At 40.9% G+C, this 26,087-nt stretch overlaps 1 protein-coding gene across 1 annotated transcript in view; it reads right to left on the reverse strand.

Moving 5' to 3' along the window:
• The window catches only part of LOC134303058 (sodium bicarbonate cotransporter 3-like), a 79,686-nt gene that overhangs the window by 46,320 nt on the left and 7,279 nt on the right, over nt 1–26,087 (reverse strand). The window contains exons 2-7 of the mRNA XM_062988355.1: nt 14,289–14,370; nt 13,304–13,453; nt 12,951–13,086; nt 10,721–10,881; nt 9,077–9,268; nt 2,070–2,360 (exon numbers count right to left, since the gene is read on the reverse strand). Coding sequence (XP_062844425.1) covers nt 2,070–2,360; nt 9,077–9,268; nt 10,721–10,881; nt 12,951–13,086; nt 13,304–13,453; nt 14,289–14,370 — 1,012 coding nt within the window. The remainder of the gene's footprint in view (nt 1–2,069; nt 2,361–9,076; nt 9,269–10,720; nt 10,882–12,950; nt 13,087–13,303; nt 13,454–14,288; nt 14,371–26,087) is intronic.

Here is a 26,087-nt window from a genome sequence, read left to right on the forward strand (position 1 = left end):
ACATTATGCCCAGAGAAGTGAACATTTCTGTCTCAGACACTCCTGGGAATATAGACACTGTCTGAAATTCAAGAACAGCAAGTATAGACATAAATAAAGCTTTGCAGTGGGAAAGTGATCTCTAGAAATACCATGTGATAATGGGAAAGTTTACTTACAAATGTATACAAAATAAATGACAACATTACATAATCACTTAATGATTAATCACTTAAAGGATATAGAATGGGTCTAGTTTTTCAGCTTGTCAAGATAAATGGATAGATGGACGGACGGACGGACAAATGGATGGATGGAGAAGAATAGAAAAATGGATGAATGCATAGATGGAGAGAGATAGATGGATGGATGGATGGATGGGTGGAGAGAGATAGATAAATGGATGGATGGATGGATAGATGAATGGATGAAGAAGAATGGATAAATAGATGGATGATGGATGGATGGATGGAGAAGGATGGATAAATGGATGGAGAAGGATAGATAGATAGATGGATGGATGGATGGAGAAGGATAGATAAATGGATGGATGGATGGATGGATAGATAGAGAAGGATAGAAAAATGGATGGATGGATTGATGGATAGATAGATAAATGGATGGATGGAGAAGGATAGATAAATGGATGGATGGAGAAGGATGGATAAATGGATGGAGAAGGATAGATAGATGGATAGATGGATGGATGGATGGAGAAGGATAGATAAATGGATGGATGGATAGAGAGAGAAGGATGGATGGATGGATGGATGGATGGAGAAGGGTAAATGGATGGATGGATGGATAGAGAGAGAAGGATGGACGGATGGATGGATGGATAGATAAATGGATGGATGGAGAAGGATAGATAAATGAATGAATGGAGAAGGATAGATAAATGGATGGATGGATGGATAGATAAATGGATGGATGGATAGATGGAGAAGGATAGATAAATGGATAGATGGAGAAGGATAGATAAATGGATGGATGGAGAAGGATAGATAAATGGATGGGTGGATGGATAGATAAATAGATGGATGGATAGATGGAGAAGGATAGATAAATGGATGGATGGAGAAGGATAGATAAATGGATGGATGGATGGATGGATGGATGGATGGATGGATAGATGGATAGATGAATGGATGAAGAAGAATGGATAAATTGATGGATGGATGGATGGATAGATGGAGAAGGATAGATAAATGGATGGATGGAGAAGGATAGATAAATGGATGGATGGATGGATGGAGAAGAATAGATACATGGATGGATGGATGGATGGATAGATAAATGGATGGATGAATAGATGGAGAAGGATGGATAAATGGATGGATGGATGGAGAAGGATAGATAAATGGAAGGATGGATGGATGAAGAAAGATAGATAAATGGATGGATGGAGAAGGATAGGTAAATGGATGGATGGATGGATAAATGGATGGATAGATAGATGGAGAAGGATAGATGGATGGATGGATGGATGGATAAATGGAGAAGGATAGATAAATGGATGGATGGATAGACAGATCGAGAAGGATAGAAAGATGGATGGATGATGGACGGATGGACAGAGACAGATGGATGGATAAATGGATGGCTGGTATGGGTGGGTGGATGGATAAATGGAATGGTGGGTGGATGGATGGATGGAGAAGGATAGATAAATGGATAGATGGATGGATGGATGGATGGATTGATGGAGAAGGATAGATAAATGGATAGATAGGTGGGTGGATGGATGGATGGATGGATGGAGAAGGATAGATAAATGGATAGATAGGTGGGTGAATGGATGGATGGATGGATGGATGGAGAAGGATAGATAAATGGATAGATGGATGGTTGGATGGATGGATGAATAGTCGGACAGACGGATGGAGAAGGATATAAAAATGGGATGGATGGATGGATGAGTGACCAAATGCATGGGCAGATCATGTAGTTGAGTGAATACACTGTTGTCAACAAATCAGAAACAATAATCAGATGTGTGGTATGTATGGTAAAATAATGTATGGTTAAGTTGAATAGATGAGTAACATGTTTGTAAGTGTTTCTATTTTTGTAATCACTCAGACACTGACCTTCATGAGCTCTGTGATTGACGTCTTCCTCTGCAGACTCTTCATCATCCTCGGGCGGTGACACCACAACCTCAGGGATATCCAGATGGACTGGGGCGGCTCTGTGGGTGGATTCGGAGTGGTGGAGTGGTGGGGTGCTCTGTGGGGTGGAACTGAGAAAGGACTCCTGGGCAGGACCAGGTATCAGGTGGTTTAGAAGCATGGAGACACGTGACTCGCTTCTCTGGGACAGGTTGGAAATGGAGCCGCCCAGTTTCAGAAGGGAGTTACGGGAGGCAGACAGGCCATCACCTAGCAGGGGAAGAAATTATAACCAGGAGAGGGAAGGGGTAAGTAAGGATGGAGGGGGGAAAGAGAGAGAGAAAAAAAAGGGAGATGAGAAAGGAACTGATCCAGGGAAAGAGAGAAGAAAATTCTTGGGGACATGCAGGGGATTGTAGATCACGATGGTGGTCTGTGTATAAAAAAGAGAAAGTAAAGTAAGCAAAAATGAGAAAGATCCAAAATGTCTCTCTTAGGGATGGAAAATATGCCATGCAGAAAACTTAGCTCGTCCTTTTAATATGACAAACATGCTGATGGCAAAATGCATCGTGCCAAGGGAAACTCACTGGCTGTTATGCGGATAAAGATGGTACTATACACCGATCAGCCATAACATTAAAACCACCTCCTTGTTTCTACACTTCTGTCCATTTTATTAGCATTACTTACCATATAGAAGCACTTTGTAGTTCTACAATCACTGACTGTAGTCCATCTGTTTCTCTGCATGCTTTGTTATCCCCCTTTCATGCTGTTCTTCAATGGCCAGGACCCCCACAGGACCACCACAGAGCAGGTATTATTTGGGTGGTGGACGATTCTCAGCACTGCAGTGACACTGACATGGTGGTGGTGTGTTAGTGTGTGTTGTGCTGGTATGAGTGGATACGACACAGCAATGCTGACCAAATATATACAGCCAACAGCGCCTTGTAGGCAGCGTCCTGTGACCACTGATGAAGGTCTAGAAGATGACCAACTCAAACAGCAGCAACAGATAAGCGATCGTCTCTGACTTTACATCTACAAGGTGGACCAACCAGGTAGGAGTGTCTAATAGAGTGGACAGTGAGTGGACACGGTATTTACCAGCACAACACACACTAACACACCACCACCATGTCAGTGTAACTGCAGTGCTGAGAATGATCCACCACCTAAATAATACCTGCTCTGTGGTGGTCCTGTAGGGGTCCTGACCATTAAAGAACAGGGTGAAAGCAGGCTAAAAAGGTGTGTAGAGAAACAGATGGACTACAGTCAGTAATTGTAGAACTACAAAGTGCTTCTATATGGTAAGTGGAGCTGATAAAATAGACAGTGAGTGTAGATACAAGGAGGTGGTTTTAATGTTATGGCTGATCAGTGTATATTGATAGTGTTTATAAAGTGCCCATTGTTAATTAAATAGTGATACAATGATAAACAATATACATTTAATTGGCAGTTTATTAATTACCTACAATTAAAGTCAAATATTATGCCTCTCTGCCATAACGGTCTGATTTATGGAATACATAAGAGAGTACAGCAAAGTCTGCACAGGACTTTTGAAGCCATTGGGTCATTTCTTACTTATCTGACCAAGGCCCTTCTTGCCCAGATGCCTAATTTTCTGGACGCCCACTCTAGGAATGTTCAAATGTGTGCCAAACTTCTTCCATTTCAAACATTTGAGGCCACTGAGGTCCTGGAAACACTGCCAAAACAGCCCTGACCCATTAAGGCATGAACTCTAGACCCCTGAACGTGTGCTGTGGTATCTGGCACCAAGATGTTGGCAGCAGATCTTTTAACTCCTGTAAGTTGTGAGGTGGAGCCTCCATGGATCGGACTTGTTTGTTCAGCACATCCCACAGATGCTTGATTGGATTGAGATCTGGGGAATTTGGAGGCTCATAGTCGTTGTTGTGCTCCTCAAACCATTCCTGAAGCATTTGTGCTTTGTGGCAGGGCGCATTATCCTGCTGAAAGAGGCCACAGCCATCAGGGAATAGTGTTTCCATGAAAGGGTGTACATAGAATGCAACAATGCTTAGGTAGGTGGTACGTGTCAAAGTAACATCCACATGGATGGCAGGACCCAAGGTTTCCCAGCAGAACATTGCCCAAAGCATCACACACAGCTAGCTTGCCTTCTTCCCATAGTGCATCCTGGTGCCATGTGTTCCCCAGGTAAGCGACGCACACACACCCGGCCATCCACATGACGTAAAAGAAAACGTGATTCATCAGACCATGCCACCTTCTTCCATTGCTCCGTGGTCAAGTTCCGATGCTCACATGCCCATTGTTGGCGCTTTCGGTGGTGGACAGGGGTCAGCATGGGCAACCTGACTGGGCTGCGGCTATGCAGCCCGATACACAACAAACTGTGATGAACTGTGTATTCTGACACCTTTCTATCAGAACCAGCATTAACTTCTTCAGCAGTTTGAGCTACAGTAGCTCATCTGTTATCGGATCCGTGAGCCTTGGCCGCCCATGACCCTGTCGCTGGTTTACCACTGTTCCTTCCTAGAACCACTTTTAATAAATACTGACCACTGAAGAACACCCCACAAGAGCTGCAGTTTTGGAGATGCTCTGACCCAGTCGTCTAGCCATCACAATTTGGCTCTCGTCAAACTCGCTCAAATCCTTACTTTCGCCCATTTTTCAGTGTTTTTTTTTAAAGACTGAATCAAAAACATAATCACTAACATTATACTGTCAGTCACCATTATTTTTAGAATGGTCCGATACCTAATACTATCTAGCTAGTGGTAATTATAGTGTTTAAAGAAACAGCTGGAAGCTACAGAGTGCACCCATATAGAAGGCAACCGCGACAATGAGTGTACAACCCCTGGCAAAAATTATGGAATCACCACTCTTGGAAGATGTTCTGTCAATTGTTTAATTTAGTAGAAAAAAAATAAATCACAGACATGCCACAAAACTATCATTTTTCAAAATGTCAACCTTCTGGCATTAAGAAACAATAAAAAAAAGAAACAAATATAATAGTTGTGGTCAGTCACAATTGCTTTTTTTAGGTCTAGTAGAGGAAAAAAATATGGAATCACTCAAATCTGAGGAAAAAATTATGGAATCACTCTGTAATTTGCAGTTTAAAAACAAAACATCTGCAGCAGATTAGATTTGCTAATTATTCTTCAGTTTAAAAAGAGTGCTTACACCTCGGAGAGCTGTTGCACAAAGCAGATTGTCATGAATCATGGTTCCAACACAAGATATGTCAGTTGAAACAAATGAGAGGATTATAAAACTCCTTCAAGAAGATAAATCATTGTGGAATGTCGCAAAAGATGTTGGTTGTTCCCAGTAAGCTGTGTTTAAAATCTGGACCAAGTACAAACAAAATGGGAAGGTTGTAAAAGGGAAGCATACTGGTAGACCAAGTAAGACATCAAAGCATCAAGATAGAAAACTTAAAGCAATATGTCTTGAAAACAGAAAATGCACAACAAAACAAATGAGAACCAAGTGGCCGGAAAGTGGAGTCAATGTCTGTGACTGAACTGTAAGAAATCACCTAAAAGAAATGGGATTTACATACAGAAAAGCCAAACAAAAGCCATCATTAACACCTAAAAAGAAAAGAACAAGGTTAAAGTAGGCTAAAGAAAAGCAATCGTGGACTGTGGGTGACTGGATAAAAGTGATCTTCAGTGATGAATCGCGAATCTGCATTGGGCAAGGTGATGATGCTGGAACTTTTGTTTGGTGTCTGTCCAATGAAATTTATGAAGATAACTGCCTAAAGAAAACATGTTAATTTCCACAGTTGTTGATGATATGGGCCTGCATGTCGGGTAAAGGCACAGGGGAGATGGTCTTCAATAAATGCCAAAGTCCACATTGAAATTTTGGACGCTTTTCTTATTCCATCAGTTGAAAGGATGTTTGGTGATGATGACTTCATTTTTCAAGATGATAATGCATCTTGCCATAGGGCAAAGGATGTGAAAACTTTCCTTCAAGAAAACATATAATGTCAATGGCATGGCCTGCAAATAGTCCGGATCTCAATCCATTTGAAAATCTCTGGTGGAAATTGAAGAAAATGGTCAATGACAAGGTTCCAACCTGCAAAGCTGATCTGGCAACAGCAAGAGACAGTTGAAGGCAGATTGATGAAGAATACTGTTTGTCATTAGTTAACTCCATGCCTCAGAGAGTTTAAACCATTATAAAAGCCAGAGGTGGTGCAACAAAGTAATAATGGTGCAGTGTTTTCTAATGATTCCATAATTTTTTCCTCAGATTTGAGTGATTCCATATTTTTTTCCTCTACTTGATCTAAAAAAAAGCAATTGTGACTGACCACAACTATTATATTTGTTTCTTTTTTTATTGTTTCTTAATGCCAGAGGGTTGACAGTTTGAGAAATGATAGTTTTGTGGCATGTCTGTGATTTATTTTTTTTCTACAACATTAAACATTTGAAAGAACATCTTCCAAGAGTGGTGATTCCATAATTTTTGCCAGGGGTTGTAGTTACAGCTTAGATGTACTAACTGGTAACCTAGGTAGGTACAAACTGTCAACTAAGTGTATATTGTACAGGTGTAAACTCCATGCACCATGATCATATCACAATGAGCATTGTCTATTAAAACAACAATGCAATCTGAAGCATCATGCACTGTTCTAATTTTACATCAATTTAATATAAAAGTGTTGCATAAAATAAAGGATCATCCACCAGTACGCTTGCAGTGCTTTTTCAAGCAAACAGCAGAAATCTGTATAGAGCAGCCCTATCCGCACCCAGTACCAACACGTGCCTAATCCAGTCCATGAAAACTTACCCCTAAGTTTAACTTACCTTTGCTAAAAGAGTTCTTACACTCTTTTAATGGCTACCCAAAGGTGCCAAAATACAAAACAAACAAAGAAGTGATAGTTAAATTAAAACAAATAACATAGTAGTCTAGGAGAATGAAACACAATGGGTGATCTCAGTGAAGAAACAACGGCACCACAAAATAGGAGACCACCGTTTTGTAACATTTCATATTGTATTTAATCATTACTTAGTTCTAAGCTTTTATTGAACATATGGCTATGTTGACATTACAAAGTTAAACTGACCCAATTAAAGGTCCAGCCATAGTAGCTTTTTGTCAACAAAATTCAAAGCAAATTTACTTGTTTAAGAATGAACTTAGCCACAATTACATTTTATGTTTTATACATTTTGTTCTATTCAATTTTTTCACTTGGCTGCATAAATCTCTGGATAAGGTTCACTGAATTGCAGCACGCTAGATCCAAAACAAGCCAGCATGATATTTCACATTATATTTTCAGGTGGAACCAATGTATTCTATAAAAAAGATCCACCAAAGTATTGCATAGAATCTTATAAAGTGATAAGACAGTGTAACAAGTCCACCCGGCATGAAGACTGGTGGTGTGTCTCAGAAATCAGGTTCCTAAGCCTGAGCATAATAGGTTTCACTAACAAACACTCATGCCTTATTGAGCATTATTTTGCTCCAGGTGGAAGAGTTTCTATTTATCATGGTTTCTCCCTAAAAGATTTGCCAGCTTCTCTGTTGGCAACCTGCTTTTCTCTGAAACTGTGATGGTCCAGATTGGTTTTCTGTTGGTGTGGGATGCCAGCATACTTTTATTTTTTTCAGGGAACTAAGTCAGCATTTCAGCATATTTGTTTTCCAGAGCAGACATGGGGTTACAGAACCACGCTGTTCACAGGCTGCACCAGTTAATAGTGTGAAGGTCCGGCTTATATTTTGACATCTCAGGCCTGATTTGATGATTTCCTGTCTTTATTTATTTTTGTGTCTTCCATTTGTTACTATATACATATATATATATATATATATATATATATATATATATATATATTATATTATATTATATAATAATTTGTTTATGCATTTTCTCCCCTTTTTCTCCCTTTTAGAGCGTTCAATTGCCCGATTGCATCATGCTTCCTCTCCACCATTGCCAATCTCCGCTCCGATTGAGGAGAACGAAGCTAACCCATCCCCCTCCGACACGTGGGCAGCAGCCGTATGCATTTTGTCACCTACACTTTGACGAGTGCAATGCGGATCAGCACTGTGTACTGAGAGACACACCCTGACAGCACTCTTTTCCTGTCTCTGTGCAGGCGGTATCAATCCGCCAGCAGAGGTCGTAATAGCATTAGTTATGAGAGAGTCCCTATCTGGCTGTAATATCCCACCCCCATCTGAACAACAGGTCAATCGTTGTTCATGTGGTCGCTCAGCCCAGCCGGGAGGCAGAGCTGAGACTCAACACAATGTATTCAAGAATCCAGCTCTGATGTTCCAGCGTGTGTTTTTACCGCTGCGCCACCTGAGTGGTGTTACTTTGTTTCTTTAATTTTTTCCATCATATGTATTTATTCTTTATCCCACTTTTGTTTGTGCCTTTTTAACAAGCTGCGACTCTACCCATTACAGGTAGGATATTATCTTTTGTGCTTTTTACCATTTATTGAATGCTGAGTTAAATACTTGTTGGTATGCTGTTATCAACAAATGATCCAACATAAAAAATAATAAGTTTAATTTAAGATTGTTTTTCACTACCAATATGTTTTACATAGTGAAACAGGTAATAAGTCTCATTTTATTGCTTCTGACATGGATTGTTTTGCAAATATGGCTTTTAATAATGCACATGATGTTAAAGAATACACAAAACTGTGTATTCAGGTAAGTTTAAGCAGGGTTTTGTTTAATATAATGTTTGACAGTGCTTTGAACATAAATTTGATCTGACTAGGCAACCATTTGTGTCTAAAGATAATCAATATTAGAAAAACTCATGCAGGTTTGTAATGTAAACTAAGCCATCATTTTTGAACATTCTTTGATCTAGTTAACATTTTGACTGTGACTGCATGACAATGTGATGGGTGCAGTATGGTATCGGGAATTGCGGAGAAAGCCCTCACCACTGCGCTCCAGTAACAGTGGCTCTGAGTGTTTCTTGCCTATATCAGCAAGCGAGCGCACAGCCAGGGGAAAACGATTACTGAGCCTTCTCTCATTCTGGTGATGATGGCGTTTCAGCATGGCTTCTCGCACCATTGGCCTCAGAGATTCATCCAGCTGCTCTGACGCCACCATGCTGTCTATCACCATGTCTACAGAAAGAGATCGATAAGTGGTTAAAGAGAAATGCAATACACAGTACAATACATCTGTAATTAATGTAACTCTATGTTCACATTAGAAAGTAAGAAGTCTCATTAATTGCTTTTGTTAGTAAGCAATGTTTTGCAAATATGGCTTTTTTTTGTTGTTTAGGATTAATGAAGATCATGAGAACATTACAGAATTACACAAAACTGTGCATTCAGGTAATTTAAGGCAACGTTATGTTTAAAATAATTACGAACATAAATTTGATCTGACGGTGATTAGCACTGGGCTTGTTAAGTGGCACTTGTACAAGCTGCATAATAGTTTTCTCATAATTAAGGCCCTACCTAATTCACAGCTACAAAAATCACATCACAGACCGTGAAATGAGCCTCTTCCCATTTGCTGTGAAATTCAAAATGTAGGGTTTGTGTTTAGTGCTTTAACACTTTTCATTTGCGTAGCATATGAAATATGAGGTGCAATATGCCATATGAGGCGGTCCTAGCAATCATACGGCAATTAAGTTAGTGTAACTGATTTTCTGTGGTGTAGTGTGCTAACGATGTTTGATGTATGTGTTTATGTATTGAGTGCATTTTGTTCCTTTGGGGATTCCATAATCAATGGAAAAGTGTGATTCTCTACATACATGATCATCTCTCTGTACTCTGTGCTCAAAAGAACAAGCCAGTAAAGTATTCTGCTCCCGATAGTTTGTCTATGTACAGTTTATAAGTAAGTAAGTAAGTGCTATGTGTGGTAAACCGGTGACAGGGTCATGGGCGGCCAAGTCTCTTTGATGCACGTGGGTAGAGAAGGCTGGCCCATGTGGTCCAATCCAACAGACGAGCTACTGTAGCTCAAATTGCTGAAGAAGTTAATGCTGGTTCTGATAGAAAGGTGTCAGAATACACAGTGCATCGCAGTTGCAGGGCTGTTATGGCAGCAAACTGAGTGCCTTGCTATCCCTTCACTGCTGTAACACTGTGAATTTCCCCACTGTGGGACTAATAAAGGATTATCTTATCTTGAAAGGGGGACCAACACAATATTAGGAAGGTGGTCATAATGTTATGCCTAATCTGTGTATATTTTTAAATGAATAAGCTTGTTTATTTTATGTTATTTTTCTTCTATTTTTATTACCCTACCCCCCATTGTATCCTCTACTTTTCTCTTTTGTTTGCATATTTGTAGAGTTCCCAGGCCTCCCAACACACATTTTGATGTGCAATTGCTGTCAACCCTTGTACAAATTACTAATACACGTGAAACCTGAACTTGAAACTTGAATCTACTAAATTAATTGGAAAAAGAAAGTGAAAGGACTGATTGGAATAAAACACGCTGTGATTTACTTGTGACCTTGTGAAGGTCTGAGGAATTCAATTCAATGAGCTACAGAAAACAAAATAAACTGCAGTAACAGACACACACACATACACACACACCTGCAATGTCCTCGATGGAGTCGGCCCTCATGTCCAGCATCACAGTTCCATTTAGGATGCAGCTGCGCAGCTCAAACAGACTGTGCAGAGACAGCGTAGCTACGTAGGGTTTACTCCATCTCTCCCCTCCATCTTCCACATCCTCCTCAAACTTCAACCATCTGCAGACGACACAGTGAGAGACAGAGACACAGAAAGCTTGATTTGCTATAGAGTACTGATCATACAATGCTAATATAGGCACATGTCAACACTGGGCGCTCGGGTGTTGCAGCCTTTGTAATGCTGTTGACATGGTGGCTGGGGGATTCTCCTCACTGCAACTGCAGAAATGCAACTGCAGAAATGCGGAGGGCATAGCACGACTCTTTGCTTGCGACTGGTCTCTCTTGGAGAGTTTGCCACTAGCAGGGGAAAAGAAGCAGCCAGGAACTACATGCTTGAGGGGGCTGTGGCTCTCCTCAGTCAAAACAGGGGTAATGTAAGGGGCAGAGGAACAGCAGTCAGAAATTGGAAATAACTAAATTGTGAGAAAGGGATAAAAGATCAAAAACACTTGGGGTAGGGCATCTTAATCTATTGTAATTTTTTACAATTGACTATAGTTGATGACTATTTCATTCTCACATAAATAGGACAAGTTTTACTATACTTTTATGAAACTAAATGGAACAGTGGTCTTACAGCCAAGGCTGGTCAAGTGTTATCCAGAAACCACACAAACAGTTCTTCCATATTTAGAAGCTTGTAAAACATATATGATGCTGTTCACAAGTAAGCAACCTTTAAAATAAACATTGACTTTCCAGGAAAGGACATCACCTTTTTGGCATTATCCCAATTTAAGTTAATGGTATCTTTATCTTTATCTTTATCTTTAAGTAAATCACCCATGCCGTAGCCACTGAATCACCCTCATGCCATGACAGATGTTGACACAGATGTTGGCTTTTGTATCTTCCACTGATAACAGTCTGGATGGTCTTTTTTGTCTTTGGCACAGAGAACCTGATGTATATTTCTCCTGAAAACAAGCTGAAACATGGACTCAGCTGACAACATCACATGTTTCCACTATCTTTGGTTGATCTGAGATGAGCTCAGGCAGCTTTCTCTTTGTGTAATACAGTTTCAGGTCACATTTCTTAATGCAGCGGCGGAATGTGTTAAGTGACAATGTTTTTCTGAAATACTCCCAAGCCCATGTGGCTGTATCTATCATATTAGTTAGAAGATTTCCACTGCAGTACCATCTGAGGACTTAAAGGTCATGCACAGTTAAAAGTAATTTCAGGCCTTGCCCTAAACAGACTGAGATTTCTCTAGATTCCCTGAATCTTTCACAATATTATATACAGTAGATGGTATAATACCTAAATTATGTGCATTCTTGCATTGAGAAATGATCTTTTTATACTGATTGACAATTCTCTCATTAAATTTGGTACAAAGTGGTGAGCCACAACCCATCATTTAGTGAATCCTCTTTTTATACCCAGTAATGATTCCCTCACCTGTTACCAATTCACTTGCTTATTGTGTAATGTTTCAAAACACTGGGAATCAAATTCCAAATGAGTTATTATTTTATTAAAACATTATAGTTGATCAGTAGAACAGTGAAAATCATTTCTTTCTACTTGTGTGACTTGAATAAATATTCAAGAAAATTAACAAACCCATTTTACTCCCATTTAACGTCCCAACTTTTCTGGAAATGGGATTTGTTTGTACATCTTCCGTTCCTCTCCAAATTGGTTCTATTTGTGTCTGTTTTAGCCTTTAAACCTTCACAGCATTAGTAATTAGCTCACATCAAAGGTTCTTTTGCAGTGGACCATCCCACCTACTTACGAGTGAATTATGTGAGCTTGAGGCTGCCCAGCTTCAAAGCTGTTCTTGCTGAACTGTTGGATGTCATGGGAATCTGCTACTGGACTTTGATCTATCGTAGGCTAAATAGAGCTATTATTTCATGAATTAATCATGCTTCTAATTTGCCAATTTTTCTTTTAGTTTTTACTTCAAATGCTGTCTAGGCCACTCTGAAAGGAACCCTGCTGTAGAGATTGAAGGTTTATTTTCTTGTCACTGTTACCTAAGGCTTGTTAGTTAGGGGATAAGGACCTTGCTATCTTTAAAGCTACTTTGTGATGATGTTCCATTAACAACACTATAAAAACAAATATGGCTTGATTGACATTAATACACAAATCACACACACACAAACCTGGCAGTCTCTCTCCACTCTGAGTTGCCGTTTCGAACAGAAAGTTCATCCAGCTCAGTGAAGAGATCATGAGGAATGTGTTCCAAATCATCATCTTCAGTACCCAGAATACACTGCACCCGCTGAGATGGTGTGTCTGCATTAAAAAAGCAGAAAGTCTTGTGGTTAAGGTACTGGACTTGTAATCGGTGGGCTGTGGGTTCAAACCCCACCCCTGCCAGATTGTCACTGTTGTGTTGTTGAGCATGACTCTTAACCCTCAATTGCTCAGATTGTATACTGTCCCACTACTCCAAGTCATTTTGAATAAAAGTGTCTAAATATAAAGCCAAAAATGTCCATACAGGGCTTACCATTTGTGAGATATTCTCTCTCACCGCCCACATGATCAGAGTCTCTGTCTTTGTTCCTTCTGCGATGATGTCGGTGTCCTCGGTGTCGGCGTCTATGTCTGTTCTCCTTTCCTAAAGGGACGTGCACCCCTACATACACTGCCCTGTGACCTGAAACAGAAAGTGCAGGCAGGTTTTATCATTTTAAAGTTCTCACTAAACCTTAGTGTGGTGGTACAGTGGTCTAATGCACTAACCCACCACTGATAATATCAGCTGTGCTATGGACTAGCTGGGCGACCACACTGGCACACTTGGCTGTGTCTGCAGGAAGAATCCACTATTAAACCCTTACAACTCATCCAAAATGCAGCTGGATGAGTTGTAACCTCAGCCTAAACACCCCACTGCTGCGTTATCTTCACTGGCTTAAAGTAGCTACCCTCATTCAGTTTAAAACACTGATGCTCGCCTACGTAAGTTATGTTGAAGAGAAAACGTAAGTTATGTTGAAGAGAAAACATCATAATTCACTGTTATGTAACTGTTCAGCCTTGGACAGGAACATGTGTCTCTATATGTATTTTATGTGTATGTATTTAGGTTTTTGATATCTGTACTTCTCATCTGTACGCACTGCATTCCAGCAGTGTTTTTTTTTTATCACTCTTTTTTATCACTCCGACTGCTAAATAAGTCCCTTCCTGTATATCTCTAGAGGGGTCATAGGTGGGATAATAAATAGGGGAATTAATAGATTAAAATAAGGCAATGGTTGGATGGACGGATAGAAAGATGGATGGCTGGATAGATAGATGGATGGCTGGATAGATAGATAGATGGATGGATGGATGGATGGATAGATGGATGGATTGATGGATAGATGGATGGATGGATGGATAGATGGATGGATGGATGGATGGATAGATGGATGGCTGGATAGATAGATGGATGGATGGGTGGATAGATGGATGGATGGATGGATTATATAATGTACTTTACCTACCCTCTAGTTCTTCAGTCTCAAAGTTGGTGTGTAGGGCTGATCTTGTCTTGCCATGGTCAACAATAGCCTCATCACTGTGACTCTGCAAAACACAAACACACACACACATTAAAATTAGATTAGATTTAGAACTAGATTGTGCACTGTTCAGTGCCAGAGTTTACTAAGGTTTTATTATTATCACACTGGTACACATAGAAATACATACAGTACATACTTATATAGTAATATTCACTCCACACTGGATAATGAATACTGAGCAGGTCGAAATGATGGAACTATTACGATTAAAGCGGTACTGTATAGTTCATCCATTCATCCCACAATCTAAAATTAAGTTACACAACTATCCATTGGCAGCACATCTGGAACGTGTCTGGTTTCCTCCAGAAGCTCCGGTTTCCTCCCACAGTACAAAGACGTGCAAGTGAGGTGAATTGGAGATACAAAATATCCATCACTGTGTGTGATAATAAACTTGAACTGATGAATCTTGTATAACCAGTAACTACCTGTCCTGTCATGAATGTAACCAAATTTTGTAAAACATGACTTTAAAATCCTAATAAATAAATAATTAACAACTATCCATTAACCCATTATATCATATACCATTTATCCATATGTTAATCTAACTGTTAATCAGGTCCAGTAAATGATCCAACCATCAGTCTTCTCATCTATCCAACCATCTATAACATTTAAGATTTATACACCATACATTCATTAACTACATTTAGAATTCATTCATTGTTCAATTTATCTATCCATATACCTAACCAACCAACAATCTTAACTAGTTATTTTACAAACAAATCTATATATATTGTCCATATAAAGCCCACATATTCACCCACCTATCTATTCCATCTCTCTAGATTCCATCCATCCATCTATTAGTCTATCTCATCCAGTCAAACCAAACATCCACCTAAACCTCCATCTCATTACTCTACATGAAATAATACAGTATATATAATCCATAAAACCATATATCCCTTCAATCCTTCATCCAACATTCAATTTACCCACCAAGCCAGCCATCCATCCATCCATTTATTCATCCATCCATCTATTCATCCAACCATCTATCCATCCATCTATTCAGTAACAAATAACATCAGTCCATCTTGTTCAGTCAGTCATTAACAAATAACATCCACCTGAACCTCCATCTCGTCTAGCCATTCTACATTAAATAACATTTATAATCCATAAAACCATTCACCCCTTCAATCATTCATCCATCCTTCATCCAACCATCCACTCTGCCACTGCCAAGGATTATAAACTACAAGTAAATACAATCTGTTGACATTTTGCACTCTGTCTACCCAAAAGCTCGTCTTTAAAAAATTATACAGTAACTGACACCTGGATTCTGCTCAAAAGATTTAACACTTTCAATAGAATTATTCAGCATTTGGATCTTTCAGTGCCTCTCTCTCATGCCCACACAGACACACATCTCTTGCCCTTTATACACCCACATGGCATTTTGAATATCTGAAAACAACAGGAAGCTCATAATAATTGTGCTCAAATCCAAAAATACCAAATGCCCGACTCCCACCCCAGCACAACCAGGAACACCAACTCTTTTTATAGTGACAGGATACGATATATTCTACTGATTAAGCGACATCTTGGAATCAGGTTTCAAACAACACACTCACTCTTTACATAATCTGACATGAATTAATTCAATCCTATTGCTCATCACACACTCACACACACCTGCAGCAGATTTAATCCTACATGATCAGACCCTGGCATCAGGAGGTCTGTTATATCAGCAGTAATTAAACATGCCAGAATGAGTAAAGCTCTTATTAAATCTAGGTGTAGCTCAAACCTTGAATACTCTCAGTTTGTAAAATTTAGGTGGATCAGCTTTTTGCTACCTGGCCTTCTTTTTGGACTGTGGGAGGAAACCAGAGTTCCCAGAGAATACCCACACAGAAAGGACCCGGACCGCCCCACCTGGGGATCGAACGCAGGACCTGCTTGCTGTGAGGCAACAATGCTACCCACCGAGCCACCATGCCGCACCAACCCAGAAACAAGATGACCAGTTGCTGGCCAGATTCTGAGGTACAGTATGTAAAGAAAGTGAAGATGGTGTTTTCTTATTTTAATGAATAAAAGAACAATGGACGTGGAATACAAAGAATGTAGACGTATCCTGCAAATTAACCCAACAAAATTATTACTGTGGTACCTTGTAACTCGACCTCCCCTAAACTCAAAATCTTTTAAATCTTTTACCCTTCGTAGAGAAATTTGCACCCTTAAACTCTACATTTACCTTAAACTTGACATGTGTGTGACCACAGCTTTGTTCAGCGCTTGGATTGAGCGATGCAGTAAAACATCATCAAAGTGTGAATATGAGACAAATCTGCATTTGTGTGGAATAACCATCAAATTCACTCTGAAAGCTCCACATGTATCTGTGTTTAGCTGGATTTTTCTCCTTTTTCACTTGTGTTATAGCTCGGGGAAATTGTGAGAATCAGCTTTTCCAAGAGAGTCTAAAATGCTTATCGTAAAAAAAGTTAAATGTGACTTAATGTATTAAAAGAACGACACAGAACACTAAACTTCTCTTAATTATTACTGCTCATAAGTTCTCTCCACCTATGAAATTCCTCGCTCTTTGTTTTAGTACAATAAGTCACATTAAGCTTTGTGCACCGGCACACTCCATAGGAAATAACGCCTTAACTTTTACATCTCCACGATAAAAAAGCATAAGGAAACAATAAGCAAGTAAAGGTAAAGTGCAGGTTTTATTGTATTTAACTGTTTTTCAATTGTATTTCAGTGTTTTTATCTAATATTTGTGTTATTTTCAGTGTATAAGTGTCAAAAACAACCCCATTATTTTACATTAGACAAAAATATATGCAGTTTTATGAGACCATGGAATGCATTAACAGGTTTTCCACACATCCTTATGGGAAAAAAACCTTAAAACTCAACGTCTTATAAACTTTTTTTTATATTTTGTTTATGCATTTTCTCCCCTTTTTCTCCCTTTCAGCGTGTCCATTTGGCCAACTGCATCATGCTTCCTCTCCACCAAAGCCGATCCCCACTCTGATTGAGGAGAACAAAGCTAACCCACGCCCCCTCCGACACGTGGGCAGCAGCCGTATGCATTTTGTCACCTATACTTTGAAAAGTGCAACTGGCAAATTAATAGAACTCATTTGTGTGTGCCCGCTATTCCAGGTCTCTCAGATTTGAAGGTGCTATCCAGCAACCTCTAACACCTCTCAACAGGTGTTTGATGGGATTTAGATCTACAGTGTATCACAAAAGTGAGTACACCCCTCACATTTCTGCAGATATTTAAGTATATCTTTTCATGGGACAACACTGACAAAATGACACTTTGACACAATGAAAAGTAGTCTGTGTGCAGCTTATATAACAGTGTAAATTTATTCTTCCCTCAAAATAACTCAATATACAGCCATTAATGTCTAAACCACCGGCAACAAAAGTGAGTACACCCCTAAGAGACTACACCCCTAAATGTCCAAATTGAGCATTTTCCCTCCAAAATGTCATGTGATTTGTTAGTGTTACTAGGTCTCAGGTGTGCATAGGGAGCAGGTGTGTTCAATTTAGTAGTACAGCTCTCACACACTCTCATACTGGTCACTGAAAGTTCCAACATGGCACCTCATGGCAAAGAACTCTCTGAGGATCTTAAAAGACGAATTGTTGCGCTACATGAAGATGGCCAAGGCTACAAGAAGATTGCCAACACCCTGAAACTGAGCTGCAGCACAGTGGCCAAGATCATCCAGCGTTTTAAAAGAGCAGGGTCCACTCAGAACAGACCTCGCGTTGGTCATCCAAAGAAGCTGAGTGCACGTGCTCAGCGTCACATCCAACTGCTGTCTTTGAAAGATAGGCGCAGGAGTGCTGTCAGCATTGCTGCAGAGATTGAAAAGGTGGGGGGTCAGCCTGTCAGTGCTCAGACCATACGCCGCACACTACATCAAATTGGTCTGCATGGCTGTCACCCCAGAAGGAAGCCTCTTCTGAAGTCTCTACACAAGAAAGCCCGCAAACAGTTTGCTGAAGACATGTCAACAAAGGACATGGATTACTGGAACCATGTCCTATGGTCTGATGAGACCAAGATTAATTTGTTTGGTTCAGATGGTCTCAAGCATGTGTGGCGGCAATCAGGTGAGGAGTACAAAGATAAGTGTGTCATGCCTACAGTCAAGCATGGTGGTGGGAATGCCATGGTCTGGGGCTGCATGAGTGCAGCAGGTGTTGGGGAGTTACATTTCATTGAGGGACACATGAACTCCAATATGTACTGTGAAATACTGAAGCAGAGCATGATCCCCTCCCTCCGGAAACTGGGTCGCAGGGCAGTGTTCCAGCATGATAATGACCCCAAACACACCTCTAAGACGACCACTGCTTTATTGAAGAGGCTGAGGGTAAAGGTGATGGACTGGCCAAGCATGTCTCCAGACCTAAACCCAATAGAACATCTTTGGGGCATCCTCAAGCGGAAGGTGGAGGAGCGCAAAGTCTCGAATATCCGCCAGCTCCGTGATGTCGTCATGGAGGAGTGGAAAAGCATTCCAGTGGCAACCTGTGAAGCTCTGGTAAACTCCATGCCCAGGAGAGTTAAGGCAGTTCTGGGAAATAATGGTGGCCACACAAAATATTGACACTTCAGGAACTTTCACTAAGGGGTGTACTCACTTTTGTTGCCGGTGGTTTAGACATTAATGGCTGTATATTGAGTTATTTTGAGGGAAGAATAAATTTACACTGTTATATAAGCTGCACACAGACTACTTTTCATTGTGTCAAAGTGTCATTTTGTCAGTGTTGTCCCATGAAAAGATATACTTAAATATCTGCAGAAATGTGAGGGGTGTACTCACTTTTGTGATACACTGTATACTTATAGCTGACTACTTCAAAACTCTCAGAAGCTTTATCTTAATCCATTTCTGCCCTGCTCCAGGTGGAAGTGTTTTTATCGATCACAGTTTCTTCCTTACAGATTTGCCACCTCCTTTGTTGGAAATTAGTTGTGACACTAACCCTAACCCCCCCCCCCCCCCCCCCGTGTTTGGTCTGTGCCAGTTGGTCGGGTGGGGTGCCGCTCATGTGTTTCTATCTGTTTCTTTCTTTCTTCTTTTTCTGCTCTGTCTCTTTTCTTTCCACTTTCTCTAATGTAGACCACAGATATATTTTTTTCATTTCATTCATTAGTTACTTTTTGTTTCTGTTGTTTTGACCACATCTTTATAACCCATTACCCTTTTTTTTTGTTGTATTTTAGCCACAGTATTGCTCTACCTTAGTTAAGCATCCTGCATCCTCCCTAGCACCCTTAGTGGCAATACATGATCCACCTCTTTACAAGTCTTCAGATCTCCTGATGGTATGCACATAGTCAAGGCATCCAGTGCCAGAAGCAGCAAAGCAACCCCAAAACATCTGTGAACCTCCACCATGTTTAACTGTAGGGGGTGTATTGTTTTCTTTGAAAGGCCTCTGAAGTGCTTTACCCAAAAACCTATTTTAGACTCATTTGTCCAGAGGAGTCCTGGGTCTCCTACCACAACGTCCCATTTAATTCAGATGGTAACATTCAGATGACACTAGGCATAACATTATGATCACCTCCTCATTTCTACACTCACTATCCATTTTATCAGCTCCACTTACCATATAGAAGCACTTTGTAGTTCTATGATTACTGACTGTAGTCCATCTATTTATCTACATACTTTTTTAGCCTGCTTTCACCCTGTTCTTTAATTGTCAGGACCACCACAGAGTAGGTATTATTTGGGTGGTGCTTGATTCTCAGCACTGCAGTGACACTGACATGGTGGTGGTGTGTTAGTGTGTGGTGTGTTAGTGTATTGCTGCTGTTTGAGTTGGTCATCTTCTAGACCTTCATCAGTGGTCACAGGATGCTGCCCACGGGGCGCTGTTGGCTAGATATTTTTGGTTGGTGGACTATTCTCAGTCCAGCAGTGACAGTGAGGTGTTTAAAGACTCCAGCAGCATTGCTGTGTCTGATCCACTCATACCAGCTCAACACACACTAACACAGCACCACCATGTCATTGTCACCACCCAAATAATACCTGCTCTGTGGTGGTCCTGACCATTGAAGAACAGCATGAAAGGGGACTAACAAAGCATGCAGAGAAACAGATAGACTACAGTCAGTAGTTGTAGAACTACAAAGTGCTTCAATATGGTAAGTAGAGCTGATAAAATGGACAGTGAGTGTAGAAACAAGGAGGTGGTTTTAATGTTATGGCTGATCAGCATATATGAAGTCAAGGGCCTCTGCTGGACAATTTTGGAACTTGCTGGCTGAGGCAAAATATCCAAACATAAAAATGTGCCACATATTTGACAGCATTTTTGGATCAACCTACTTGTGTGAAACAACCTTTTCCAACATAAAAAATTAAGTCTAAATATTGGTCCACTGTTACCAATGATCACTTGAAAGCCTGCTTGCGAATTGGCATCAGCAGCTATCGTCCACACTACATAAACCTAGCTGACACCATTCAGTGCAAATCATCAGAAGGTTAGTGTGATTTTTCAGTGGTACCTGAAGCACATTTAAACAAAGCTACAAAGCTTTTTTGAAAAATGATAAGGCCACCTTTTTAAAAAGTAGATCTTGATGACCTGTCGACTGAAATAGTAGATCTCAAACCACAAAAGTATTGGCACCCCTGCGCTACATCATTTTGTTTATACAAACGCTCCTTAAACAATTCAACCATTAATCCAGTTTTAACCCTTACTACTGTTTGAGCCATAGGCGCACAGCATCATGGAAATACAGTGCTCCCACGATCTCTGACGTTGGCAGGCAGGGCGTCCCGGGGGGAACCCCAGACGGCAGCTCACCAGAATATTATTTCATTTAATTAGGATCTATGTGGACTTTTTATCAGCATTGTGTGCTGTTCCAATGCAAGCCAAAGAAATAAACATGAATAATAAAGCTATTTGTTGCAGCACTTTTTTGATAGTGCAGTAGTGGTGCATTTCATCCAGGAATGGTTTAACCTCCGTGTTAAGGGACAAGCATATATTAGGACTGGGAGTTATGTTTAAATAAGACAACAGTTGCGGTCTTATTTGGGTGGTGGATCATTCTCAGCACTGCAGCAATAGATGAGCGATCGTCTCTGACTTTACATCTACAAGGTGGACCAACTGTAGGAGTGTCTAATAGAGTGGACAGTGAGTGGACACGGTATTTAAAAACTCCAGCAGTGCTGCTTTGTCTGATCCACTCATACCAGCACAACACACACTAACACACCACCACCATGTCAGTGTCACTGCGGGGCTGAGAATGATCCACCACCTAAATAATACCTGCTCTGTGGTGGTCCTGGGAGAGTCCTGACCATTGAAGAACAGCATGAAAGGGGGCTAACAAAGCATGCAGAGAAACAGATGGACTACAGTCAGTAATTGAAGTACTACAAAATGCTTCTATATGGTAAGTGGAGCTGATTAAATGGACAATGAGTGTAGAAACAAACTCCATCTGTGTCCAATCTGTGGCCTCTTCTTATCACCTGCCAGTGTTGGGTTCCAACAGAGAGCTGCATCATGTACTGAGAGTTCATGCAGGCGCCTGAACCAGTCCCAGAGTTCACATGTTCCACAGTGGTGTGCTAGTACGTTAGACCGCTGCGACATCCGGGTGCCCTTTAAATGCTCGTTAGGCTGAATGGAAACCAATTCCCATAGACACACTGCAAAACCCTGTGGAAAGCTTTCTAGTATGACGGTTGCACACAAATGTTGACTCTAAATAAATGCTCCTGATTTGAAATTGGATGTCTAACAGGCTAATGGTCAGTTATCCACCACATATAGGCACGTCGTGTAAGCAAATTAATGCACATAAGCTGTAGCTTGCTTTCTGCAATGGGACTGCTATCAGGAATCTGTGACGCAACAGATGCACCATGTTGTTTCGCCACCAAAGCACACCACAGGTGTCTGAAAATAGCATCTGTGTGTGTGTGTGTGTGTGTGTGTGTAAGAGAGAATGTGAAGAGCTGCTAATAGTAAGGTCACCCCGATTGCTACTCGATTCACACACAGTAACTCGCACCCCTTTCCAAGAGATAAGTAGATCAGAATCAGGAATACGCAGTGGAACATTTTAGCGGGTGTATGTCATGGTTCACCTGCACCATAAAACGGTAGCAGCATTAAAGAGGAGCACCCCTCCCCCCATCACGTTCTCCACAGCACTGTCTGTGGCCATGCCAATGCTACTCTGGCACTGCCAAATAACACGGCCCTCGGGGATACGTGTTCGGGTGGTGGACAAAATAATGGAAATAGCATATAAAACAGGAAGCACAAGAATATACACAGATCAGCCATAACATTAAAACCACCTCCTTGTTTCTACACTCACTGTCCATTTTATCAGCTCCACTTAACATATAAGAGCACTTTGTAGTTCTACAATTACTGACTGTAGTCCATCTGTTTCTCTACATACTTTTTAACCTGCTTTTACTCTGTTCTTCAATGGTCAGGACCCCCACAGGACCACCACAGAGCAAGTATTATTTAGGTGGTGGATCATTCTCAGCACTGCAGTGACACTGACAGGGTGCTGGTGTGTTAATGTGTGTATGAGTGGATCAGACACAGCAGCGCTGCTGGAGTTTTTAAATACAGTGTCCACTCACTGTCCACTCTATTAGACAATCCTACCTAGTTGGTCCACCTTGTAGATGTAAAGTCAAAGACGATCGCTCATCTATTGCTGCTGTTTGAGTTGGTCATCTTCTAGACCTTCATAATAGGTCACAGGACGCTGCCCACGGGGAGCTTTTGGCTGGATATTTTGGTTGGTGGACTATTCTCAGTCCAGCAGTGACAGTGAGGTGTTTAAAAACTCCAGCAGCGCTGCTGTGTTTTATCCACTCATACCAGCACAACACACACTAACACACCACCACCATGTCAGTGTCACTGCAGTGCTGAGAATGATCCACCACCCAAATAAGACCTACTCTGTAGTGGTCCTGTGGGGGTCCTGACCATTGAAGAACAGCATGAAAGGGGGCTAACAATAACAAAGCATGCAGAGAAACAGATGGACTACAGTCAGTAATTGTAGAACTACAAAGCCAGTGAGTGTAGAAACAAGGAGGTGGTTTTAATGTTATGGCTGATCATTGTATTTGGTAATCATTTAAAACAGCTGATAAATTATTAATCTCCCTTTAAATCTGTTATTTATAAAAGTATTCAGACCCTACACCCCGACTTGTGGTCAGCAGCATCCTGTTAGCTTTTTATCCTTGAGATCCCTGACTGTCTCAGCTTGTTGCAATTTATATTGATTGGACATGGAAAAACACATTGCCTGGAAAAACACACACATGGGTCTATGGGGACAATTTACACTGCTTTGTCAGAACAAACACTGCACCATGACATCCAAGGAACTGTCTGTCGATCTGTGCAATCAAATAGCAGTAAGGCATGAATCAGGGCAAGAATATAAAATAATATATAGGGCTTTGTGTTTTCCAGGACCATGGTGGCCTCAATCATTCTTAAATGGAAGAAGATTGGCAGTTTTTCTCATCTGTGATTAACAGGGATTACTATTTTCTAAGAACTAGCAATATTTTAAAAATAATTCCTTGTCTTGTATTCCTTGTCTCCCCATGTGCATCAATGAGCCTTGGCCGCCCATGACCCTGTCGCCGGTTTTACCACTGTTACTTCCTTGGACCACTTTTGATAGATACTGACCACTGTAGACCGGGAACACACCACAAGTGCTGCAGTTTTGGAGATGCTCTGACCCAGTCGTCTAGCCATCACAATTTGGTGCTTGTCAAACTCGCTCAAATCCTTACACTTGCTCATTTTTCCTGCTTCTAACATCAACTTTGAGGATAAAATGTTCACTTGCTGCCTAATATATCCCACCCACTAACAGGTGCCGTGATGAAGAGATAATCAGTGTTATTCACTTCACCTGTCAGTGGTCATAATGTTAAGCCTGCTCGGTGTAAAATAATATCTAAGGCTTTGTGTTTTTTTTCCAGGACCATAGTAGCCTCAATAATTCTCAAGTGGAAGAAGATTGGCAGTCTTAAATCCTCTTAGAGTTAGCCGTCTAATTAAATCGGGCATCCAGGCAACAAGGACCTTGTTCAGAGAGGTAAGAAAGAGCTACAAAGACTCTAGAGAACCTGTTTAAGACCATTCCTGTTCTACTCCATAAATCAGGCCTTTACAAAACAAACAGTTTAAAAAACAAGTAAGGGGGATATTCCGCTAGCACACCAGAACCGAGATTCTGAACTCCTCAGTTTGAAACTTGGCGTTGCCACCGGTCGGCTGGGCGCCATCTGGCGGGCATAATTGGCAGTGCCTGCAGTAAATACTAATTGGCCACTGTATCTGCAGGGTGGGGGGTTGTCTATGTGTGGGTGGGTGGGTCTGATTTTGGTCTGATAAACAGAAAACTGAACTATAGGAATGACAACAGGGCAGCTGTAGCCTAGCAATTAAGGTACTGGGCTAGTAATCAAAAGGTTGCTGGTTCAAGCCCCACCACTGCCAGAAATACAAACAACTACAGGACATTTTTGAAGAAATCCTTCCCCAGAGTACACTCAGAGTTCATCTTTCAACACAACAATGACCTAAAGCATACAGCCAAAACAACACTAAATAAGCCCAGGCCTAAACCCAGTTGTAGGGCAGTTGTAGCCTAGTGGTTAAGGTACTGGACTAACAATCGAAAGGTCCCTGGTTCAAGCCCCACCACTGCCAGGTTGCCGCTGTTGGGCCCTTAAGCAAGGCCCTTAACCCTCAATTGCTTAGACAGTATGCTGTCACAGTACTGTAAGTGGCTTTGGATAAAAGCGTCTGCTAAATGCTGAAAATGTAAATGTAAATGTAAACCCCATTAAACATCTGTGGAAAGACCTAAAGATGTCGGTTCACAGATGCTCATAATGCAATCTAACCATGCAGACCTTAAGAGAATCTGCCATGAAGAATGGGATAAACTGTCCAAACACAGGTGTGCAAAGCCTGTAGAGACTTAATAACAAAGACCAGAAGTAGGCACTTGGATAGCGCAGGGGTAAATTGCTTTGGCCCACTATAGCTGGGATCCAGGGTTTGAATTCACATGGTGCTCTCAGGCAGTTGGGTGTCTATGTCCTGATATGACTGGCTATGTCTGGAGAGTGGCTAGAGCCCTGCGATAGACTGGCGTCCAGTCTAGGGTGTGTTATTCTATTGCGTCCTTCGCAACCCTGACAACGATAAAGCGGTAAAACCGCAAATACATTTTTTACTTTGTCATTATAGGTAATTAAATTTAAAACAATGGATAAAATCATCATTTATACACTATATAAACAATAATATTGGGACACCCCTACTAATTATTAAATTCATGTGTTTCAGCCACAACAGTTGCTAACAATGAATTATATGAAGGGCATTATGTGCTACCAACTTTGTAGCAACAGTTTAGGGAAGGCCCTTTCCTGTTCCAGCATAACGGTGACCCTTTGCACAAAGCAAGCTTCAGTGGTCTGCACAGAGCCCTAAACTCATCCCCAGGAACATTAATTGAGGATTTCTTGACCAACATCATTGTCCAGCCATGTAAATGCTCTTCTGACTGAATGGGCACAAATTCCCACATACATGCTACATCAACAAGTCTTGTGATAAGCATTCTAAGAAGAC

This window comes from Trichomycterus rosablanca, chromosome 1 (assembly GCF_030014385.1).
Source record: "Trichomycterus rosablanca isolate fTriRos1 chromosome 1, fTriRos1.hap1, whole genome shotgun sequence".
In the NCBI taxonomy this organism is placed as follows: Eukaryota; Metazoa; Chordata; class Actinopteri; order Siluriformes; family Trichomycteridae; genus Trichomycterus; species Trichomycterus rosablanca.